At 38.0% G+C, this 18,716-nt stretch overlaps 1 protein-coding gene across 1 annotated transcript in view; it reads right to left on the bottom strand.

Annotated features, from left to right (window-relative positions):
• The window catches only part of NKAIN3 (sodium/potassium transporting ATPase interacting 3), a 710,683-nt gene extending 695,360 nt beyond the window's left edge, over positions 1–15,323 (bottom strand). Inside the window, exon 1 of the mRNA XM_042972876.1 lies at positions 15,005–15,323. Coding sequence (XP_042828810.1) covers positions 15,005–15,043 — 39 coding nt within the window. The 5' untranslated portion in view covers positions 15,044–15,323. The remainder of the gene's footprint in view (positions 1–15,004) is intronic.
• Positions 15,324–18,716: the final 3,393 nt, after the last annotated feature.

Raw genomic sequence — 18,716 nt, 5'->3', positions numbered from 1 at the left:
CTAATCCAGTTCACTCTAACGCCAAGTCAGGCTTTTAACCACTATATTAGTCTTTCTAAGATGTCTTTTAGCTAGCATATCCCTTTTCATCAAAGTTATCATCTAGGCTTTTTTTTTTCTTTTTTCTTTTTCTTTTTTTTTTATCAAAATGATTCACAATCCCATCTTTCATCCTATTATCCAGATCCCTAACAAATATAACAAAGACATCCAGCTGGTGCAGAGTAAGCTGAGAACTCCAGGGCCTGCAGGACAAAGTGAAAAGCCTTTACTTCAGTGGAAGCTGCTTCCCAGAACCCACTTGAGAAGTATCAACAGTCTCCACACTGTCGTGTGATATTTAACGTTAATGGAAACAGCAGCGCTGTCCTGTCAGGCTGCCCGGTCGCTCGGGGGCTTTTGCCACCCCTGTGTTTAGTCAGCGGACACAGCTCATGGTGCCATTCTAGTGGCAGCAGAAGCCCTGGCCACATCCAGCTTCCACAGAGAAAGTGAATGTGGACCACTTGTTCTCCAAATGGGTGAGCCTACAGCAAAGAGATTGGAAAAAGCAGAATGCAGAGAGAGTTTTCAAAGCAAAAAAAAAAGATGGGCACCCAGGTGGCTCAGTTCTTGATTTCAGTTCAGGTTGTGACCTCACGGTTCCTGAGTTTGAGCCCCACATTGGGCTCTGCACTGACAGCACGGAGCCTGCTTGGGATTCCCTCTCTCTCCTTCTCTTTGCCCCTCCCCTACTCATGCCCTTGCTCTCTCTCAAAAATAAACTTAAAGTTAAAAAAAAAAAAAAAAAAGACTGTTCTCTCAATCACATCACTACACCTACAGGTACTGAGAATTCCACGAATAATTCGGGTAATATTGCCACTGCCCGGAGGGAGTTCCATATCCAGGGTCCCAACTCAACACATGCATTCTTGCAGATTGCCAGTTGTCTGTGCTAATGTATGCAGTGTAGCAAAGGCCACAGTTCAATGCTACTCAGAATGACCAGTTTGGACATTTCCAACGTTTTCTACAGTTTTTCCTCACTGTATTGTTTCTAAGGCATCTACTTCAGCCTTTGTTTTCACTCTCACTGCTTTTATTCAACTGCAGCATTGCCAACGTTTGCTGATGAAGTGACCTTTTTTTTTTTGAACCTGGAATTTACTGAATATCCTTCGAGAACCAGTAGTTTACTGACAGCAGCTACACCCAGTGCACTCAGTCCTCTGATTCTCCAAGAGGCCCAAGAGGACGGAGCATGAAGAGGTCCTTTTTACTACCTGATGGTTACTGCTGTTTTGGTGATTACTTCCAGAGCTGTCTCAGCACTCGTAGTCCTTAGCTTAGCAAAACTGCTGAAACTCCTCCATCCTAAACATCAGTATTTGGCAAACAGCAGGTCAAATGCGCAAATTCACTTTGTCTTTTACTCTGTAATCTGTTTAACTTAAAGTGGTGTAATTTTTTTAAAGTGATGTAAATAGACCAGAGTTTAAAAGAAAACAACTGTGCAAACCTGACTCAGAAAGTAACTAAGAAGTCAGTTAAAATTATAATCCAAAGGAGACACAGTTTGGAACTTCCTGCCTGAGATCCAACTGCGCAAACATTGTTGATGCTGTCAACAGTCAAATGAAGCCTGGATAAGATGTAGTAAAGCTGGAAGAAGCAGAGGGAAATGTCTGTGCACAACATTTGCAAAGTAAAAACCTCCATGTGGGAGGGAGGGGAGGGTGGGTGATGGGTATTGAAGAGGGCATCTTTTGGGATGAGCACTGGATGTTGTATGGAAACCAATTTGACAATAAACTTCATATATGGAAAAAATAAAAATAAAAAATAAAAAAAAATAAAATAAATCAGGAAAATAAATAAATAAATAAGGATTAAAAAAACACCCAAAAAACAAAAAACCTCTATGTTTTCAACAGCTTTAGAGATGCATTTAATTATTTTTACACTTTTAAGCAAAATCTCCTGAGAAATATCAGGAGTTGCCTTAATATCATTCTCATGTACCCTGAGTGGGAATCACTCCAAAATATTTTGCTCTACTTACCTATAATCCATATCTGCTCTGTAAACAATCACAGTTGCTTACTTGAAAAATACGCACCAACTTGATATCTAAAGTAACTAAGTGATTTTCTATGAGAAAACGTTATAACATGAAGGGCCAACCTGGTTAAAGTGATCTAAGGCCTTTCTAAATATTCTTTTACTCATAGGGAAGAAAAATATTTTTGCCTCTAGAAGATTGATTTTAGTGGAAATTAAACATACTTGCTTTTTCTGAAAAAAAATTACTAAACTCAAATTCCCAAAGATTAATTCAGAAGGAATTATTAACACCAGAAAAATATAATGGATTTACTTGAGGTTTATGGTATATTTTTTACACAACCTTTTGTGATAGATAAAACATTTTCAGTTTATAAAAATGAAGGAGACACTTTTGAGGACTATACTTACTTTTTAGGCCAACAATATTCTATGTAAAATATGATATATGGTACTTATCACATTCCATTTATATTTATTAATATATTTGTGTTACTGGATATCAGCATTCTCATATGATCCACCCTCTTGAAACAGTTGTCAGAGTGACAAGAAGGATCAGGAAAATTGCAGCATGAGGATGACCAAGCTCCTCAGGATGGAGGTCTTCTATGGTGCATACCAGTGGCCATTTTTCATTAACATATGCAGAAAACAATCTACTCACTTTGGTAGATGGCCCACTGACATCATTCTCCACTGCCTTAACAGCCGGAACTTTTAATTTAACTTAAAAAAATACGTATCTTTTACTGTCAAAAACAACTTTGGTTCTAAAACAATTGCCAATTAAGGTGCTGCTTTTTAATAACCTCAAGTGTTTGATACCTGGTGACTTAAAAATTGCCACTTGAAAACATTTATGCATGCTTATGTTCTCTGATTGCTAGGAACTTGAAATTACTTAGACCCTTTATCAATCTTTTCTCTGCAAATAGGCAAAGTCCACAGAACAAAGTATAAGGGGGATATTCAATTGTAAGTGGGTTATCTCCTGCTTTTAGAACCTTGATATATACATGACTTCAAAATTTGATTCCTATATCTCATATTATATGCTTGGGTATGCCATTAAGTGTTTCAATAGCTTTCTGAGTAGGTTTCTCTAATTACTAGGAATATAAAAATCCGTAAGATTACTTTAGAAAGATTTCCAAAGACTAGGTATTTTGAGTGCATTTTTATGTATTCTTCCTTTTTATTGGATACACATAATTATTCTCACTGGCCTTCACAGAAATCTACGGTTATGATGAGGATTTTTTTAAATATACAAATGAAAAGCAGAACTTTGAAAATCTGGTCTTTTATTTGAATATTTTTAATTTTATATAATTTTGAAGAGTAGCAAATAATTGGTAACATGTAAGATATTCAGGAGACAATATATTTTTATTTTGTATATAATATTCCTATGTGCTATGTAAACCTGATTGGCTCAACAGGTCTCCAGACAAGCCAATAGATGGCGGGGATGACTTTCATTTTTCCCTTCCTGGGAAGCAGGGCCCAGAAAATATACTGAGCTAGGAAAGGTGCAACCCCTCAATCCAAACCCCAGTGCTCTGCCTTCTTAAATCAGGCACTGCTTCTCCAATTCTGTTCTATGAATGGTACCTTGGTCAGTTCTTCTGGGGAGAGAACATTCTATAATCAAATATGTTTTGCTAACAATGAATACTATAGTCCCCCTTTGAAGTTTCACAATGCCCATTAGTTTAGTATAAGCACTGAAAAGTTCTGCGTAAAGAAACCTGTGACACCTTGTTTACCTCAGCCTTTCTATTATCACAGAATTGTTTTTAGAATGAATTCCTGTTAATATTCCATGTAAATTTCTTCAAAAATTGTTATTCTAGAGAAACTAGGCTTATGTACAGGTTATGCTCACATTAGTATGTATTTTCTTTCCTTCTCCTTCTCCTTCTCCTGGTATATCATATCCCAAGAACTCATTCATCTTATAAATAGAAGTTTGTACCCTTTGACCAACTTTTCCTCGTTCCCCCACCCTCTGAGTTCAGCTCTTCTAGATTCCATATATAAATGTATAACCATATATACAGTGTTTTATATGTATTCCACATATAAATACAACATTTGTCTTTCTCTGTCTGAATTATTTCACCAAGCATTATGTATATCTATGTCTACACCTGTCTCTACATCTACATCTATCTATATATTTATATCTATATCTGTACCTCTCACATCTCTCTTTTCCACTCATCCATAAACAGGCATTTAGCTTGTTTCCAAGTCTTGGCTACTATAAATAATGCTGCAATGAACATGAAGACGTGGGTATCTTCTGGAGATAGTGTTTTCATTTTCCTTGGATCCATACCCAGCAGTGGAATTGCTGGATAATATTCTAGTCCTATCTTTAATTTTTTGAGGAGCCTCTATCCTGTTTCCATAGTGACTGCACCAGTTTACAATCCCACCAACAGTGAACAAGGGTTTACTTTTCTCCACACCCATGTCAACACTTGTAATCTGTCTTTCGGATGGCAGCCATTCTAAAAGGTTGATGTATTCTTGTGGTTTTGATATGCATTTTCCTGATTATTAGTGATGCTGAACATATTCTCATGTACTTACTGGCCATTTGTATGTCTTCTTTAGAAAAATGTCTACTAAGTCCTCTGCCCACTTTTTAATCAGATTCTTTGCTTTATAAAGCTTTTGAGTTGTACAAGTTCCTTACATATTTTGGTTATTGACCTCTTATCAGATAGAAGGTTGTAAATATTTTCTTCCATTCCACATATTGCCTTTTCAGTTCGTAATTGCAGATCTTTATGTGTTTGGATTCAGTTACTGGTAAATTATTGAATTCCTTTAGATGGTTCATGTTTCTTTGATTTTGTGTGTTCCTTACGATATTATGTTGCTATTTTTACATTTGAAGTAGCAGTTGCCTCTCTAGTCTTTGCTGTCTAACTTCTGGAAAGAAGTATCTTCCACCAGCCCTGCTAGAGATCCTGAGGCTTTCTCAGATCTTCTGTAGATATGTTTGCTCCATACTTCTCACTTTCTCTAGTGGCAGAATTCTTAAGCAAGTATGCATTTTCTCTACGCTGCAAAGTCAGGCCACGTGTTGACAGTCTCCTTTTTGCTTTCTGTAGGATAGTGTTGTGTGCTCAAGTTTCATTCTGTTTTGTTTTGTTTCCCTAGACTTGCAGATTTAGGCCAGGTTTTTGCACACATTCACCAACCATCTGCATAAGTTCACTCTTGCTGTCATTGGGAGCATGCGCAGGGAGTCTGTCACATGGTAGGAGTTTGTGTGGATGTGGTACACAGAGGGCTGGGGGGTATCCAGGGGCCAGCTGTGAGAATTCACAGATGAAGTATCCTCAGAAATTCATGGGCGGGCCTCCCAGTGGAGGCCAGTGATGTAATTAGTGGGAAACAAGTCCCTTTGAGACATACCATTCTGTGCCCTGATAAGAATGGGCCTGTTCAGCAGCATCTTGAATAGCCAGGGAAGGTGGGCACTCACTCACATGCTCTCACTTTCCCTTGAAAAATAAATGATGAACCAAGAAGGGCCCTCTTTGTACTGAGCTGTGCTGCCTTTCTGAGACCGGTAATGCACATAGTCAAACTGTTCCTTTTATCCTCTTTGAAATAGCCAATCTCAGATATTTTTCCTCCAATGGTGTGCTGGAACTTCTCTGCCACTCTCCTGGACTTCCACAGAGTTTCCCTGTCTTTGGGTGACTGTCTAAATCTGTGTTCTTCAGGGGCTCCTGAACCACGCCTGAGAGGGTTTGGACCTGTCCATGAGCCAATCAGGGTCCACAGCTGGAACAAGGTCTTTATGCCTATTACCCCATACACAGATGGGTGAGACTCTTCTGGAGTCCCATGGCTATGGTGTTGATGACAGAACTAAAGCCAAATGGGTCTGTGGCCAAGTCCTCAAGGGTACAGTGCTGTTTATAGGTCAATAGCTGGGACACAGTTAGGTATCAGCTACCTGGGTGTGGCCTGCCTTCTCAAAATGGCTCTCCTCAATCTTAGACTACACCAAGGTTTCATAATCACCTACTTGGATCCCAAAGCTCTTACAAAGCATTTTTGTCCATGGATGGATACAAAATTATTGCTTCTGACGGGGAAATATGAGTGATGCACATCTTATTTGGCCATCTTGCTGACATCACACTCTCTTAATATCTGCTGAACATTTTCTCTAATGCTGAACGCCAAGACATGTGTGTGTTTTATTTTTACTCTTGATAACTAAGTAGAAAGTATTACAGAATGGAGGTGTCTAGGACCCAGACATTTATTTTAGGTCATCTTCCAAATGATGAGCTAACAAGTATGATTTGCAACCAGGAAGTACATAAACATTGATTCTAAGAATTTTAGTACCCTCATTAAATTTTAGTCCTAATTATATTCCTACTAAAAAGAGCAAAAGAAGGAGAAAATGCTCTTTCCTACAGGATCTTCCTGATCAATACAATAGGAGTAATAAAGAGCCACTGCCTGACAGCACATGTAGTCATACTGATGGACTGACACAGCTGTTAGAGCAGGTGGCTGAGGGGAACTCCTATTCAGAGTTGCCTTAGATGGCCTAAAAGCCACCGAATGACCCAGGGCAGCAAGGGACAGAGGCAGCATCCTTTCAATTAAATATGCAACTAAAGTTCAAGTTTTCCCATTTCAGCATGACCATCAACTCTGACAGAAGCTGGAAATGAGGAGAGGATCGTGAGGACTATGTGTATGTGTGAGACACTAAATCCAACAATACTAGTTGACTTTGACTCTTTGTTCCTTTGACCTCCACTTTACACCTCACTTATAAAACTGACCTCAGTGAAATATGAATAAAAGGATGATCAGAGCTTTAAAAAAAGAACATTTACTCATGAACAATTAGTTGAGTAAAGTATCCAACATGTCAATGTGCCCTTGAAGTGAGCATCCTTCATGGAATTGATATGGTTTTCAAACTGAATTATCTGTTCTTCTCCAAACAGATCCTAAGTTTTCCAAAATCTTTGCACTGACTCATGCTACTTCTGCCACAGCTGAAATTCATTCCTTCACTGAGTATAACCAAAGCTTTCCTAAAGTTAAGACTTCAGATGAACTGTCATTCTTTTCTCTGATGCCTTCCTTACTTTCCTTGTCCAGAAGGAATTTTGTCATCCTTTGCATTATGATAATATTTTTACTGTACTTTGTTCATGGCATTTGATACTTTCTACCATGAATTGTATTTACTCGTCTACATGGCTTACTTCGTTTATAAGCAGTAAATTTGGATCACCTTTGTTTGTTGTTTGCCCTTGAAACCAGCCCTTGAATTTTCTAAGTATATATGCTCAATCAATATATGATGACTTATGAAATAATACCTTTAAACTGGGCGCTCTATTTATCTTCTCTTTGCACTCTCTTTCACCTGAATAAGGCCCAGCTTTCCCCACAGTTGCATAACTCACTAGTAAGATGGTTATATCCTGCATTTACATTCACTCCTTCAGATTCCCCAATCCTCTTTTGATTTTTAACCTTACTTAGTCACCTTTTTCTTCACAAATATCCTTTATATGTAAATTATATAAATAAGTCTTAGTATGGAATCAAAGGGTGTCTGTAAAATATCTTTGGTCCAATGATTTATCTTCAATAGCCGGAGACTGCACCTTCTGCTATAAATACAAAGGACTCCTTAACACCCCTCTTGAGGACCTTAACCTTCGCTACCTCTTGCATTTTCTCCTACCTTTGTCTGTCAGTCATCTCAACCCCTATTTTTCTGAGAAACTCTTTCTGGCTGCTTCAAACATGATGGAGCTTTTTTACCTTGAGTTCTGACAGCATTTTATACTGTTTTTCACCCCTGAAATAGTTGAATAATGCAAAAGAATAAAGACTACAATTCAACGTTTAATAGAATAAAACGTTGGCATTATTTATAACAAAACTGTTCAACTTATGCAAAGCAGGACCTATTGAAAGAGTAGGCGAGGAAATAAGATTTTTCTAGACATTGTGAAGCACTAATTGCCACCTGGTCTTTTCTAAACAATCTAAACTTTTATACAGGCAGCAGGGTTTGTCAGCATGGTGGTTAATATGTGAAAAAAGTTTAGTAAATGAAGAGAAAAGGGCATCACCAAATTAACTACTAAAAGGTTAGAACAAGTAAAGGAGGCACTGTGTTTCCAAATGTCAGAGAAGTGTCTGTCTTAGAAGAAGCAAGTCAAATGATGGCAGTTTCATGCAAAAGGTGTAAGAAATAAGGACCAGAGACGCCATTCTAGAAGGGAGAGAGAAGAAGGGAAGTGGCTTTTTTTAAAAGGTTTGAAAAATAAATAAATAAAATACTATGTGTGTGACTTCAGGAGCAATTTTAGGGAATGGCTGGGTAAGGTATGTAGGCAGGTGCACCTATAGTTGTAAAGCTAAGGAAGGGACTGAGTGCAAATGGCCAGTTCCATTCAGGACGTGGTCTGGTCAGGACCTGGGAGGGCAGGGAAGGGCTAGCCATGTTGTCACTGTGGTCAGTGTTTCTTCAAATGTGGTGAATAGACCACTGTGTGCGTGTGTATGTGTGTGTGTGTGTGTGGGGGGGAGGGATCAGCTAATTTTAAATCATATCAGAAAGAGACTTTTAAAACTTATCTATTTCATGCTTCCTATATTATAACTAGTATCTAATACCCGATTTCATTGATACTGTTGTTTAGAGGATGGCTAAAGGGAGCTGTACTATGTTTATCTATCTAACAGAGACAGCATAAATCACACATGTACCCCTGGTGTGGCTGGGCCTATGGATAAAATCAGGAAGAGAGCATGTGAAGGAATGAAATTTGGGAAACAATGTCTCAAACTGGCAATTCCCCAAAGAAGTACTCTAGGTTTACTAAAACTAAACATCTGTTTTGTTTTGTTTTTTTACTATTTTCTGGTCACATGATGCTTAATATTTGAGGGAAAGGTGCATATCTTGGTGTATACCAGATTGCACTGGAAAAGTGTGAGTTGAAATAGTCATCTACTCAGGCAAATATGGAGCCAATTTCCCTGCCCATATATGAAAGGAAAAAACATTCTAAATTATATAGATATTTTTCATATATTTTGTGGCACTAAGTTGGAACCAAAGAATTTCTTTAATAAAAAATACTGTATAATTTTATATTTCTTTTCCCTTTACTATACAAAAGAGAGTTGTTTGCATTTATTAGTACATTTTTACTGTTCCACAGGAATAGTGTGACGGAACATTATTAAAAATTCAATTTGGGAGACTTTTAGTATTCATTTTAGCATCTAAGCAATGTCTTCAGAACAAACATAAAAATAGTATTATTTTGTAATGTTTATAATTTTCTCCTAGTGATTTTCAGCAATTTACTACATCTTTCCTCTTTCTGCCTCTATAATTTACTTATTACTTCCTTAGAAATAAAATTTAAAAAGGATCAAAGGATATTTCCTGGTAAATGATTTGTAATTATTTCAGGGTTTTGGCAGGGGGGGGGGCAATAGAGGAAAGGGGTAACAGAAAACATCCCTGACATCATAATTGGTTATAATGAAAACGCAATAGTAGGATCAAAAGGGATGCAACTTATTTTATATGGAATTCACTGAAATGCTTTTCTGAAGCAAAGAATCAAAATGGAACTGAGTCTTATGAAATATGGAACATTAAAAACAAGCCCATATTTGTGTGCGCGTGCATATGCGTGTGTATAAAAAGAGACAAGGAAAGAAATATAACTAGTGAATATAAGAAATGTGAATTGTCTTTTATAAGTACAAAGCATTATTATTTCAAATATTGTATTTTGCCAATAAATCATTGTCCTCATGTAGGACGATGAAATACTACAACATTTGTTTGTATAATAAATTATTGAATTAATAAACAACAAAGGAACCCCAGGCCTCTAAAAATGCAAGTATGATGAAATAAACACAAAGCAACCATCAAAATATCCCAATCCCAAATACAAATGTGCCTGAAAGTAAAAGTAGTCATTTCTTTCAACTCTTACACACTAACTTCAGAATTTGCTCAACAAGTGGGCTGGAATATAGATGAAAGTGAACAGGATACCAAAGTTCAGGTCACCAAATCTCATCTGTGTGGAGGGACGAGGGCTCCTCCCACACCACCAAGAGATGCTCTGGACATCAGCTAGGTGTCCTATAATTCAACTCAGTCCTGACACTATCCACCTGCAGAGTATCAGGCCCCACAGACTGAGGGCTCTGTCCCAAACAGTGCCCCCCTTATACAGCTTCTCTTTGGACACCAGTCACAAGCCCGGTTGTCATCTGTCTTCCTGACCAACGAGCTCTAGATACTGGCGGTTTCAACAACCACCTCCTTGGATTTGAATAATTTGCTAAAGGGGCTTACAGAACTCAGAGAAACATTTTACTTGCTAGATTATCAGTTTATTATAAAAGGACGCACAGGGCAGGAAGGTATGGAGGAAGCATACAGAGCTTCTGGGCCCTAAGCACCCCACTCTCCCAAAATTCCAATGAGTTTATCAACGTGGAAAATCTCTGGACCTTCTCTTTTTGGATTTTTATGTAGGCTTCATTAATAGGCATGACTAATGACATCACTGGCCACTGGTGACTGAACTCAATCTGCAGACTATCTCCCTACCCCGGAGGTATGGGATGGGACTGAAAGTTCCAACCCTTTATTTATTTATTTTTTAATGTTTTATTTATTTTCGAGAGAGAGAAAGTACACCATGCATGCACATGTACGAGTAGGAGAAGGGCAGAGAGGGAGACCGAGGATCTGAAGTGGGTTCCACACTGATAGCAGAGAGCTTGACGTGTGGCTCAAACTCACAAACTTTAAGATCATGACTTGAGCCAAAGTTGGATGCTCAACCAACTGTGCCACCCAGATGCCCTAGTACCAACCATTTAATTCAGAATTGGCTCCATGGGCAATCAGCCTTCCTTAGGTTCCCCAAGGCTTTCCAAAAGTCACCTCACAAATATAACAAAAGACATAGGGGCACCTGGGTGGTTCAGTCAGTTGAGCATCTGACTCTTGATTTCTGCTCAGGTCATGATCTCCCAGTTGGGAAGATTGAGCCCCTCGGGATATTCTCTCTCCTCGTCTCTCTGCTCCTCTCCAAATCGTGCTTTCTCTCTTGAAATAAACTCTAAAATATACACCAAAAACATATCACTTAGACTCTCTCATCACTTAGGATATCCCAAGGTTATAGTTATAGTTTATAACATATATTGTATTATTATAACATTATATTTATTAATTATAGCATTATATAACATATTTATTATAACATTATAACATTATTGTGACATTTATAGCATTTCTGTGCCAGAAATGTGGGTAAAGACCAAATATGTATTTCTTATTATAAGTCACAACATCACAGATACTAACATTTCTAGTGTGGGGAACTGGGGAATATACGGGTATAATTCAAATACAAGGTTGAAAGTGATTTGGCCACAGTGTAGGTAATAGATAAGTCTACAGAGGTTGAGAAGTGAGAAATTGGTGTGACTGAAGGCTATCAGAGAAGTCTGCAGGGAAAAAGTGTCTTTGATTAGGACCTACCTCTAATAAGCAGGATTCACACATGTAGAAAAAGATGAAAATGGGGACATGAAATTAGACATTAAGCACAAATGCAAGCAAATCAACAAAGACAGGAAACATGGGGTGAATGCTCTGTAGATAATAATAAAACAGGTTTGTGAAGGAAAAGCAAATGTTTATAAAGGGAAGCAATATATGGGGTGCCTGGGAGGTTCAGTTGATTGAGCGTCTGACTTCGGCTCAGGTCATGATCTCACTGCTGGTGAGTTCAAGCCCCGCATCAGGTTCTGTGCTGACAGTTCACAGCTCAGAGCCTGGAGCCTGCTTCGGATTCTGTCTCTCTCTGCCCCTCCTTCTCATGCTCTGTCTCTGTCTCTCTCTCTCTCTCTGTCTCTCTCAAATATAAATAAACATTAAAAAATTTTAAATAATAAAATAAAGGGGAACAATATAGCTAAAATTAAGCATTTACCGTATGAACATGTTTTTGTCATTTAAAAATGAGAAAGCAATAGAATTTTGAAAATAGCTATATTTGCAATACATAATAGGGTATTTAAACTTTTGTGTAACTAATTATGAGAGGAAAAAAACATTATGTGTCAATCTGTATTTCACCAAATAAGTAGTCATTAAAGGATTTAGAATTCTAAAGAGAGTGAATACAGTGTTACCTTCTCAGTAAATCAAAAAAGATATCTTTTTAGTATTCTTGACAGTTATTATTGACATTTTTAATTCTTTAAAATGTAGGAATGTAGGGACTTACATATGATTGCTACAATCAAATCAAATCAATAATGGCTTCCAGCATTTGCTCCTATCAGGCTAACTCTACACAAAATAGAAACTATAAATTATAGACCATATGTATGCTGCATATACTATAACTTTTATGACAATGAATGCAGTAAGTTTGATGAAATGGACAAATTCATTTCAAAATAAGACCAAATAATAAACAAGATGAAATGAAAATAATAATATGAATATATTCTCATGAATATAAACTGAAATCATGATCAAACCATATTCACAATGAAAACCCCAGACTCAGAGGCTATTGCCAATGATTTCTATCAAATATTTTAAACAGAAATGACAAACTGTAGACAAACTCCTTCAGAATTAGAAAAAGAGTGAACCCTTGTCTAATCATTTTATGAAGTTAGCTTATCCCTAATAACCAAACTTGAGAAAAAAATTTCAAAGTAAGAAAATTACAGACAAACATCCCTCATGAACATGGGCACATATACCTTTAACAGAATATTAGAAATAAATTATGTATATAAGTACATACACACATATATGAAGGATAATGCCACAAAATCAAATATGATTATGCCAAGGATGAAGACTGTTTTAACAAGTAAACAATATAAACCCTACTAACAAAGTGAAAGGGAAGAAATCTTACCATTTTTTCTTACTTTATGGGTTTATCATTTCAATAGATTCAGCAAAATCATTTATCAAAATTCAACACCCATTCATGATAAGATATCTCAGAAGACTAGGAATAAATAGTTTTAAAATCTGATAAAGGACATCCAAGAAAAACTATAGCTCACATCATCTTTTTTGTTGAAATACTAAACTTTTTCCTCCTAAATTTAGTACAGGGAAAGGATGTCCAGTGTTATTTCTATTTTCGGCAAAAGAGCCTAGTCAGTGAAATAAGGAGAGAAAAATAAATAAAATACATAAAGATAAGAAATGAAAAATAAAATTCCATCTATTTGCAAAATTCAGATTCTTTTAAATATTGAAAGCCTTCAGGAATGTATAGTACAATGATGAGAACTAACAAGTGAATATAGCAAGGTCCCAGATTATTAGGAAAATATAAATCAATTACATTTTCTATATACCAGCAGTATTAAGGAAAAAATACTCATTCTAACTGGTAAAGAAGAAGCTATCCAGTGACACTTGTTAAAGCACTGTAAGAAAGACTTTATTCAAGGGATGCCCTGCAACAGGTACAGGGACCATTGCAATAGGGCCCTGCAGGGGGACAGAATGGACTCAACTCTGTATACAGCACAGGCAAATGGGAATTTATAGCCAAGGAGAGGGGTGGGGGTCAGTGGATGGGAAATTACTAAGAGGAACATCAGAGGTAAGGGGGGGGTGGGGGGAGGGTTGGGTGAAACTGACCTCACAGGATGCTTGCAGAAGGCAAGCCAGGAGATCAGACATCACCCGGGGGATGGTGGAGGATGAGGAACTTGAGCAGATACCAAGGGAGACCAGAAAGGAAGGGTGGGGGATTGGAGCTGAACTAACTTAGGATTCCTGCTAAATTTGGGCAATGCAGACAAGAACACAGAAGTCTAAAAGTGAAGGCCTACTTGAAAAGTTCAGGGGAGGCTGAACAGCGTTTGGTCAAGGACAGAATCTTTGTCAGTAGCCAAGTTTTAGAAAATGAAGTTTAAGAAAAATGACTCACAACCACATCAGCGGCGTAAAAACACTTAAAAAATTAACACAAATCATATAAGCCTATATATAGAAAAGTACCAAATATTGCTGTAAGAAATTAAGGAAGACCTAAATACAGAGAAAGAAACATATTTGTGGATTAAAAGGCTCAGCATGACTATGTTTTCTTCAAACGGCTTTGTAAATTCAATAAAATCCCAGGGAATTTTTGCTTCTTTACTTTCCCCTCATCCTCTTCCTCCTTCCGCTAAGAATCAATAAACTGCATTTAAAATTTATAAGGAAATGCAAACAACCTAGAATATTCCAAATAATTTTTACTTTAGAAACAAAAATGGTAGGGGCGCCTGGGTGGCGCAGTCGGTTAAGCGTCCGACTTCAGCCAGGTCACGATCTCGCGGTCCGTGAGTTCGAGCCCCGCGTCAGGCTCTGGGCTGAGGGCTCAGAGCCTGGAGCCTGTTTCCGATTCTGTGTCTCCCTCTCTCTCTGCCCCTCCCCCGTTCATGCTCTGTCTCTCTCTGTCCCAAAAATAAATAAAAAACGTTGAAAAAAAAATTAAAAAAAAAAAAAAAAGAAACAAAAATGGTTGAGGGCTACAGTATCAGATTTCAAGCCTACTATAAATATAAACAAGAATATGTGGTACCAGGATAAAGATAAAGCATGGATCAATGACACCCAACCGAGTTTCCAGAAATAGAGCCACACATATACACCTCCCCCACTTTCTACAAGATAATCTAACGAAGGAGAGGACTTTCAAAACAGACTTTTTGAGCAATTGGATGTGCATTCAGAAAATTATTAAATATTTTAAATTGGAAATGAAAATACACTTCAGAATTTGTGGGATGGAATAAGCACTTACAGGGGAAAATATCACAGTAAAAGTTATATTAGAAAAAATAAACTTACCAGATCAGTGATCCAAACTTCCACTCTAAATATGGTCATGCAAACTGCTGTTCAACCTCTTGTCAAGAAGTTGAGGTCAGTCATTCTGTTAGAGCAGAAGGCAGTGTTCAAGTGACCCAAGGTTCTCAGTGATGGAGACAGCACGTGTCCAGGTGGCCAAGACTGTGTGGATGCTCAGGGGACAGACTGATCTGCATCTGTATCCCAGCCCTGTTACATCAATCCCTCTCCTTGGGCAGGTGAGTTAACCTCTTTAAGCTCCAAGCCTCTCAGTTTGGAATGGGACAACAATGTAACAAATATCCAAATGTGTATATGATATCACATACCATAAAATGTGTTGATCTGCGACCTTGGGAGCTTCCCTAGGTGACACTCAAAACCAGCACACGGAGGGCAAGGAGAGCCAGAAGAAAGAGGCAGGCCAGATTGGTGGGCGGCAGGCTTCACAAGCAAAGGCACTTACAAGGCTTGTCTTGCACGAGTCCGGAGATCTCCATCTAGAGATCTCCATCCCTTTCCACCTGAATCTGAAGTTTATACACAGGCTGCAGGCTGTCACGGGCTTAACATGGAAGAAGCGCATATAGTTCAGATGGCCTCAACAACACTTTCCTCTCTCGAGGCTGCCTCCCTGAGCGGATCCTGGCGAGAAGACTTTCCAAGGCCAGGGAAGAGTGGGAGGAGCCTGTGACCGCCTGGGTCAGTGGCGCTCCCGGCCGCCGGAGGTCACGTGGCAGTTACGGGCGCTGGACGACCTCCTCCAACCTCGGGAGAAGAGCTTAGCCGCTTAGCCGAGGCCCTTAACCCAGCTGGAGAGCTCACATGGGCACGTGTTGGATGCTGTCCTCATTCTGGAAGGACCGGAAGAGGCTGGCTGGTTCTCCCGAGGTCCGGGGTGTTCAGGAAACGCCCATGCTGGCGGCATCCCGAGGTCGCCTGGAATTCCAGGTGAGCCTGAGCCCGTTGGGGACGCTTTCTGAACCCGCCTGAAAGTATTTTGCTTGAGGAAAAAGTAAATCACTCCACTTAAGCTTTCTGTTGTCTAGAGAAATCGCTGGTTAAAATTATGCTTTCCTTTTTTTATAGAAACAAAAATCACTTTTCAAAAACCCTTTCAAAGGCCATACTGTTCATCGGTATATTTAACGCATGTACCCTATTATTAATAGAAGAAATTATAACCTGTTAAACCAGAATGTGAAAATTAATTTTTCGTGCACGGTTTGTACTAGCTATATAGACATTTTGTACTGGTTTGGTACAGGAAAAAAATGTAATGCCTGTTTGCTGGAATATTTTTTACGAACGGAATGCTGGTGTTTTGCCTGTGAGTTAGTTTGGAACATTCCAAGTACCTTTTCACAGTAATAATTTTATCTTTTTATCTTTGATGTGTAAAATGTGTAATTTTGATTTTTAGAGGTAGACTATTCCCATCTTTAATAGTCGGAGATTTCACTTGGAACCAGGATTTATTTCATGGTTTGGAAATTTTATTTTCTTTTTCCAAGTAAATTTTTGTTTATAACTCCTCTTCCCTGACTATTCAGGTCCTAATGAATATGGTAAATTCATTTGATGAACGTCGTAAATTAGCGCAAGCCAACAAGAAGACTAATTTTTATTCACACCTAATCAGCTCTCTTATCAAATTATCAATCTATATATTTTTATAAGATGTTACTCTGGGCACTTTACACTTATTATCTGTAATTTTCAAACACTTGTTACAATTCAGTTATCCTAACTTAAAATTAAGAAGCCAGGGCTCAGTGAACTTAAATAAACAACCCAGTTTCTCACAGTTAAGTAGTCTCTGATTGGGATTCAACCCAGTTCTGTCTGTACCTAAAGCACATGTAAGGAATGCTCTCTGATAAAGCCAGGAAAAAGCTACAGTAGGCCTCCCAAGACAAGCCTGAATTGAATTTACCCACTTGAGTGTAGGTGGAGAAGCTGCAGGAATAGTTGACCTGTTCTGAGAGGGTCCCAGCGAGGGAAAGAGATGTTTCTCTGGAAAAGTTATGAAAGTTTCCTCTATCTGGAACCAACTTTGTGAACTTAAGTAGAATATGAGAAAAGCATGGCCATGGTTTCCCATAACCTTTCCAAGGTACTCTAAAAAACATCATAATTTGGACAGTCTCTGTCAAACAAAATGGAGAAATCATGCTTTAAGGCATTATTCATTTTAGGATTCAGGAAGGGCTCAGTATTCCTGAATAGTCAACCCCTTTCTTTGCTTAAAATTTCTTGAGTAGACAGTTTCATAAACAGGGCAATTACAAGTCCTGTTCTATGTTGGCATTCCTTAAATGGATGCATGGATGCATGTGAGTAACAAAGGAAAATTATTCAATGTCTTTGCTCTTCCAAAGAGCAAACTATCTTGTTTATTAAGTGGCTTCCTGACATAATTTCATAACTGCAGGGAATCCAGTTAAATTTTCAGACCCCTTGGGGATCGTTTAAAGCAATGTCATAATGCACTATCTTAGAGAATATATATATTTTATATATAGTTTTCAAATGTTTTTTTTCTATAAGTAAAATGTATATTCGGTTTAATCTAAGAAGAGTATTTTCTTTTTTAGCTCCTGTAAGGGTAAACAATGTGGGAGCAAGAGTTATCTTCCTGGTTCCATAACTTTTTCACTTTTGGGGGTAGACAAGGATAATAGTTGCTGCCTGTAGGAATGCCACGGAGAATCCTGGCGTCTTGATTACTTTCCTGGGGTATTGGGGGAGGCCGCTCAGATGTTCTGTACATTGAGTGTTGAGAGTATTAGTAGACAAAGGGGTGGTTCATTTACATATCCTTCAAAAAAGGAGTTAAATGAGGTCACTAACTTGGTGATGGAAATAAGGATATAATCCAGACTGAAATAAGGTGGAAGTCCCAGAAACAAGGTAAAATTAAGAAGATACATGGAATTGGAAATAGGTGAAAATGAGAACAAAGAAATAGGCACAGAAAGAAGGAATTTAAATGTGAGAAAAATGTTATTCTACTATCATGAAGAAAAGATTGAGCATGGAGTAAAAGGAAAAGTTATAAAATCCTATGGATGAGAAAGAAAAATACACGTGAAAACAGTATTTCTAAATAGACATGGAAAAATAATGTCTTAGAGAGAAATGCCAACTTTGAGATACAGTTCCCTGCTTTAGAATAGAGAGTATAAAATATGACATAGTCTCTAATTCCAGAGTTAAGTGCCACTACAAATATGAGCCTGTGTGTCATTAGGGTATGTGTGTGCTACTCAAGCTGGTTTTCTTCCATTTCTCTATTTTCCACTCCACTGCTATTTTCTTTTCCCCCCAAACAGACCACACACATACACACACATTCACACACAAACTGACTAGCATTTACTATGATTCTTAAAGGTAATCCACTTCTTGGAGTTTCTTCATTATTGAGAATGATCAATATTTGAGAATGACAGGAAAGCATTTTCCTAATTTTGGGGGGTGGAAGTAGGAAAAGCCAAAACAGAGTGGATAAATTGGCTATCTGCACAAATAATTTAAAAGCTTCGCCTTGACAACACAAGCCATTGTGAGGTCTTCCAATATATTTTCATGTTTCAGATTCTTTACAGTGTTTTGCTACACTTGGGTATCAAGAAGATAGAAATGCTGGGAATCCTTTGTTCTTTTTAATTCTAATTATAAATGTAAGTAATTAGGCATCCTGATTCTG

The sequence above is a fragment of the Panthera tigris genome, chromosome F2 (assembly GCF_018350195.1).
Source record: "Panthera tigris isolate Pti1 chromosome F2, P.tigris_Pti1_mat1.1, whole genome shotgun sequence".
NCBI classification, from domain to species: domain Eukaryota; kingdom Metazoa; phylum Chordata; class Mammalia; order Carnivora; family Felidae; genus Panthera; species Panthera tigris.
The sequence above is the reverse complement of the archived record's forward strand: the minus strand, read 5'-3'. Positions and strand labels throughout refer to the sequence as shown.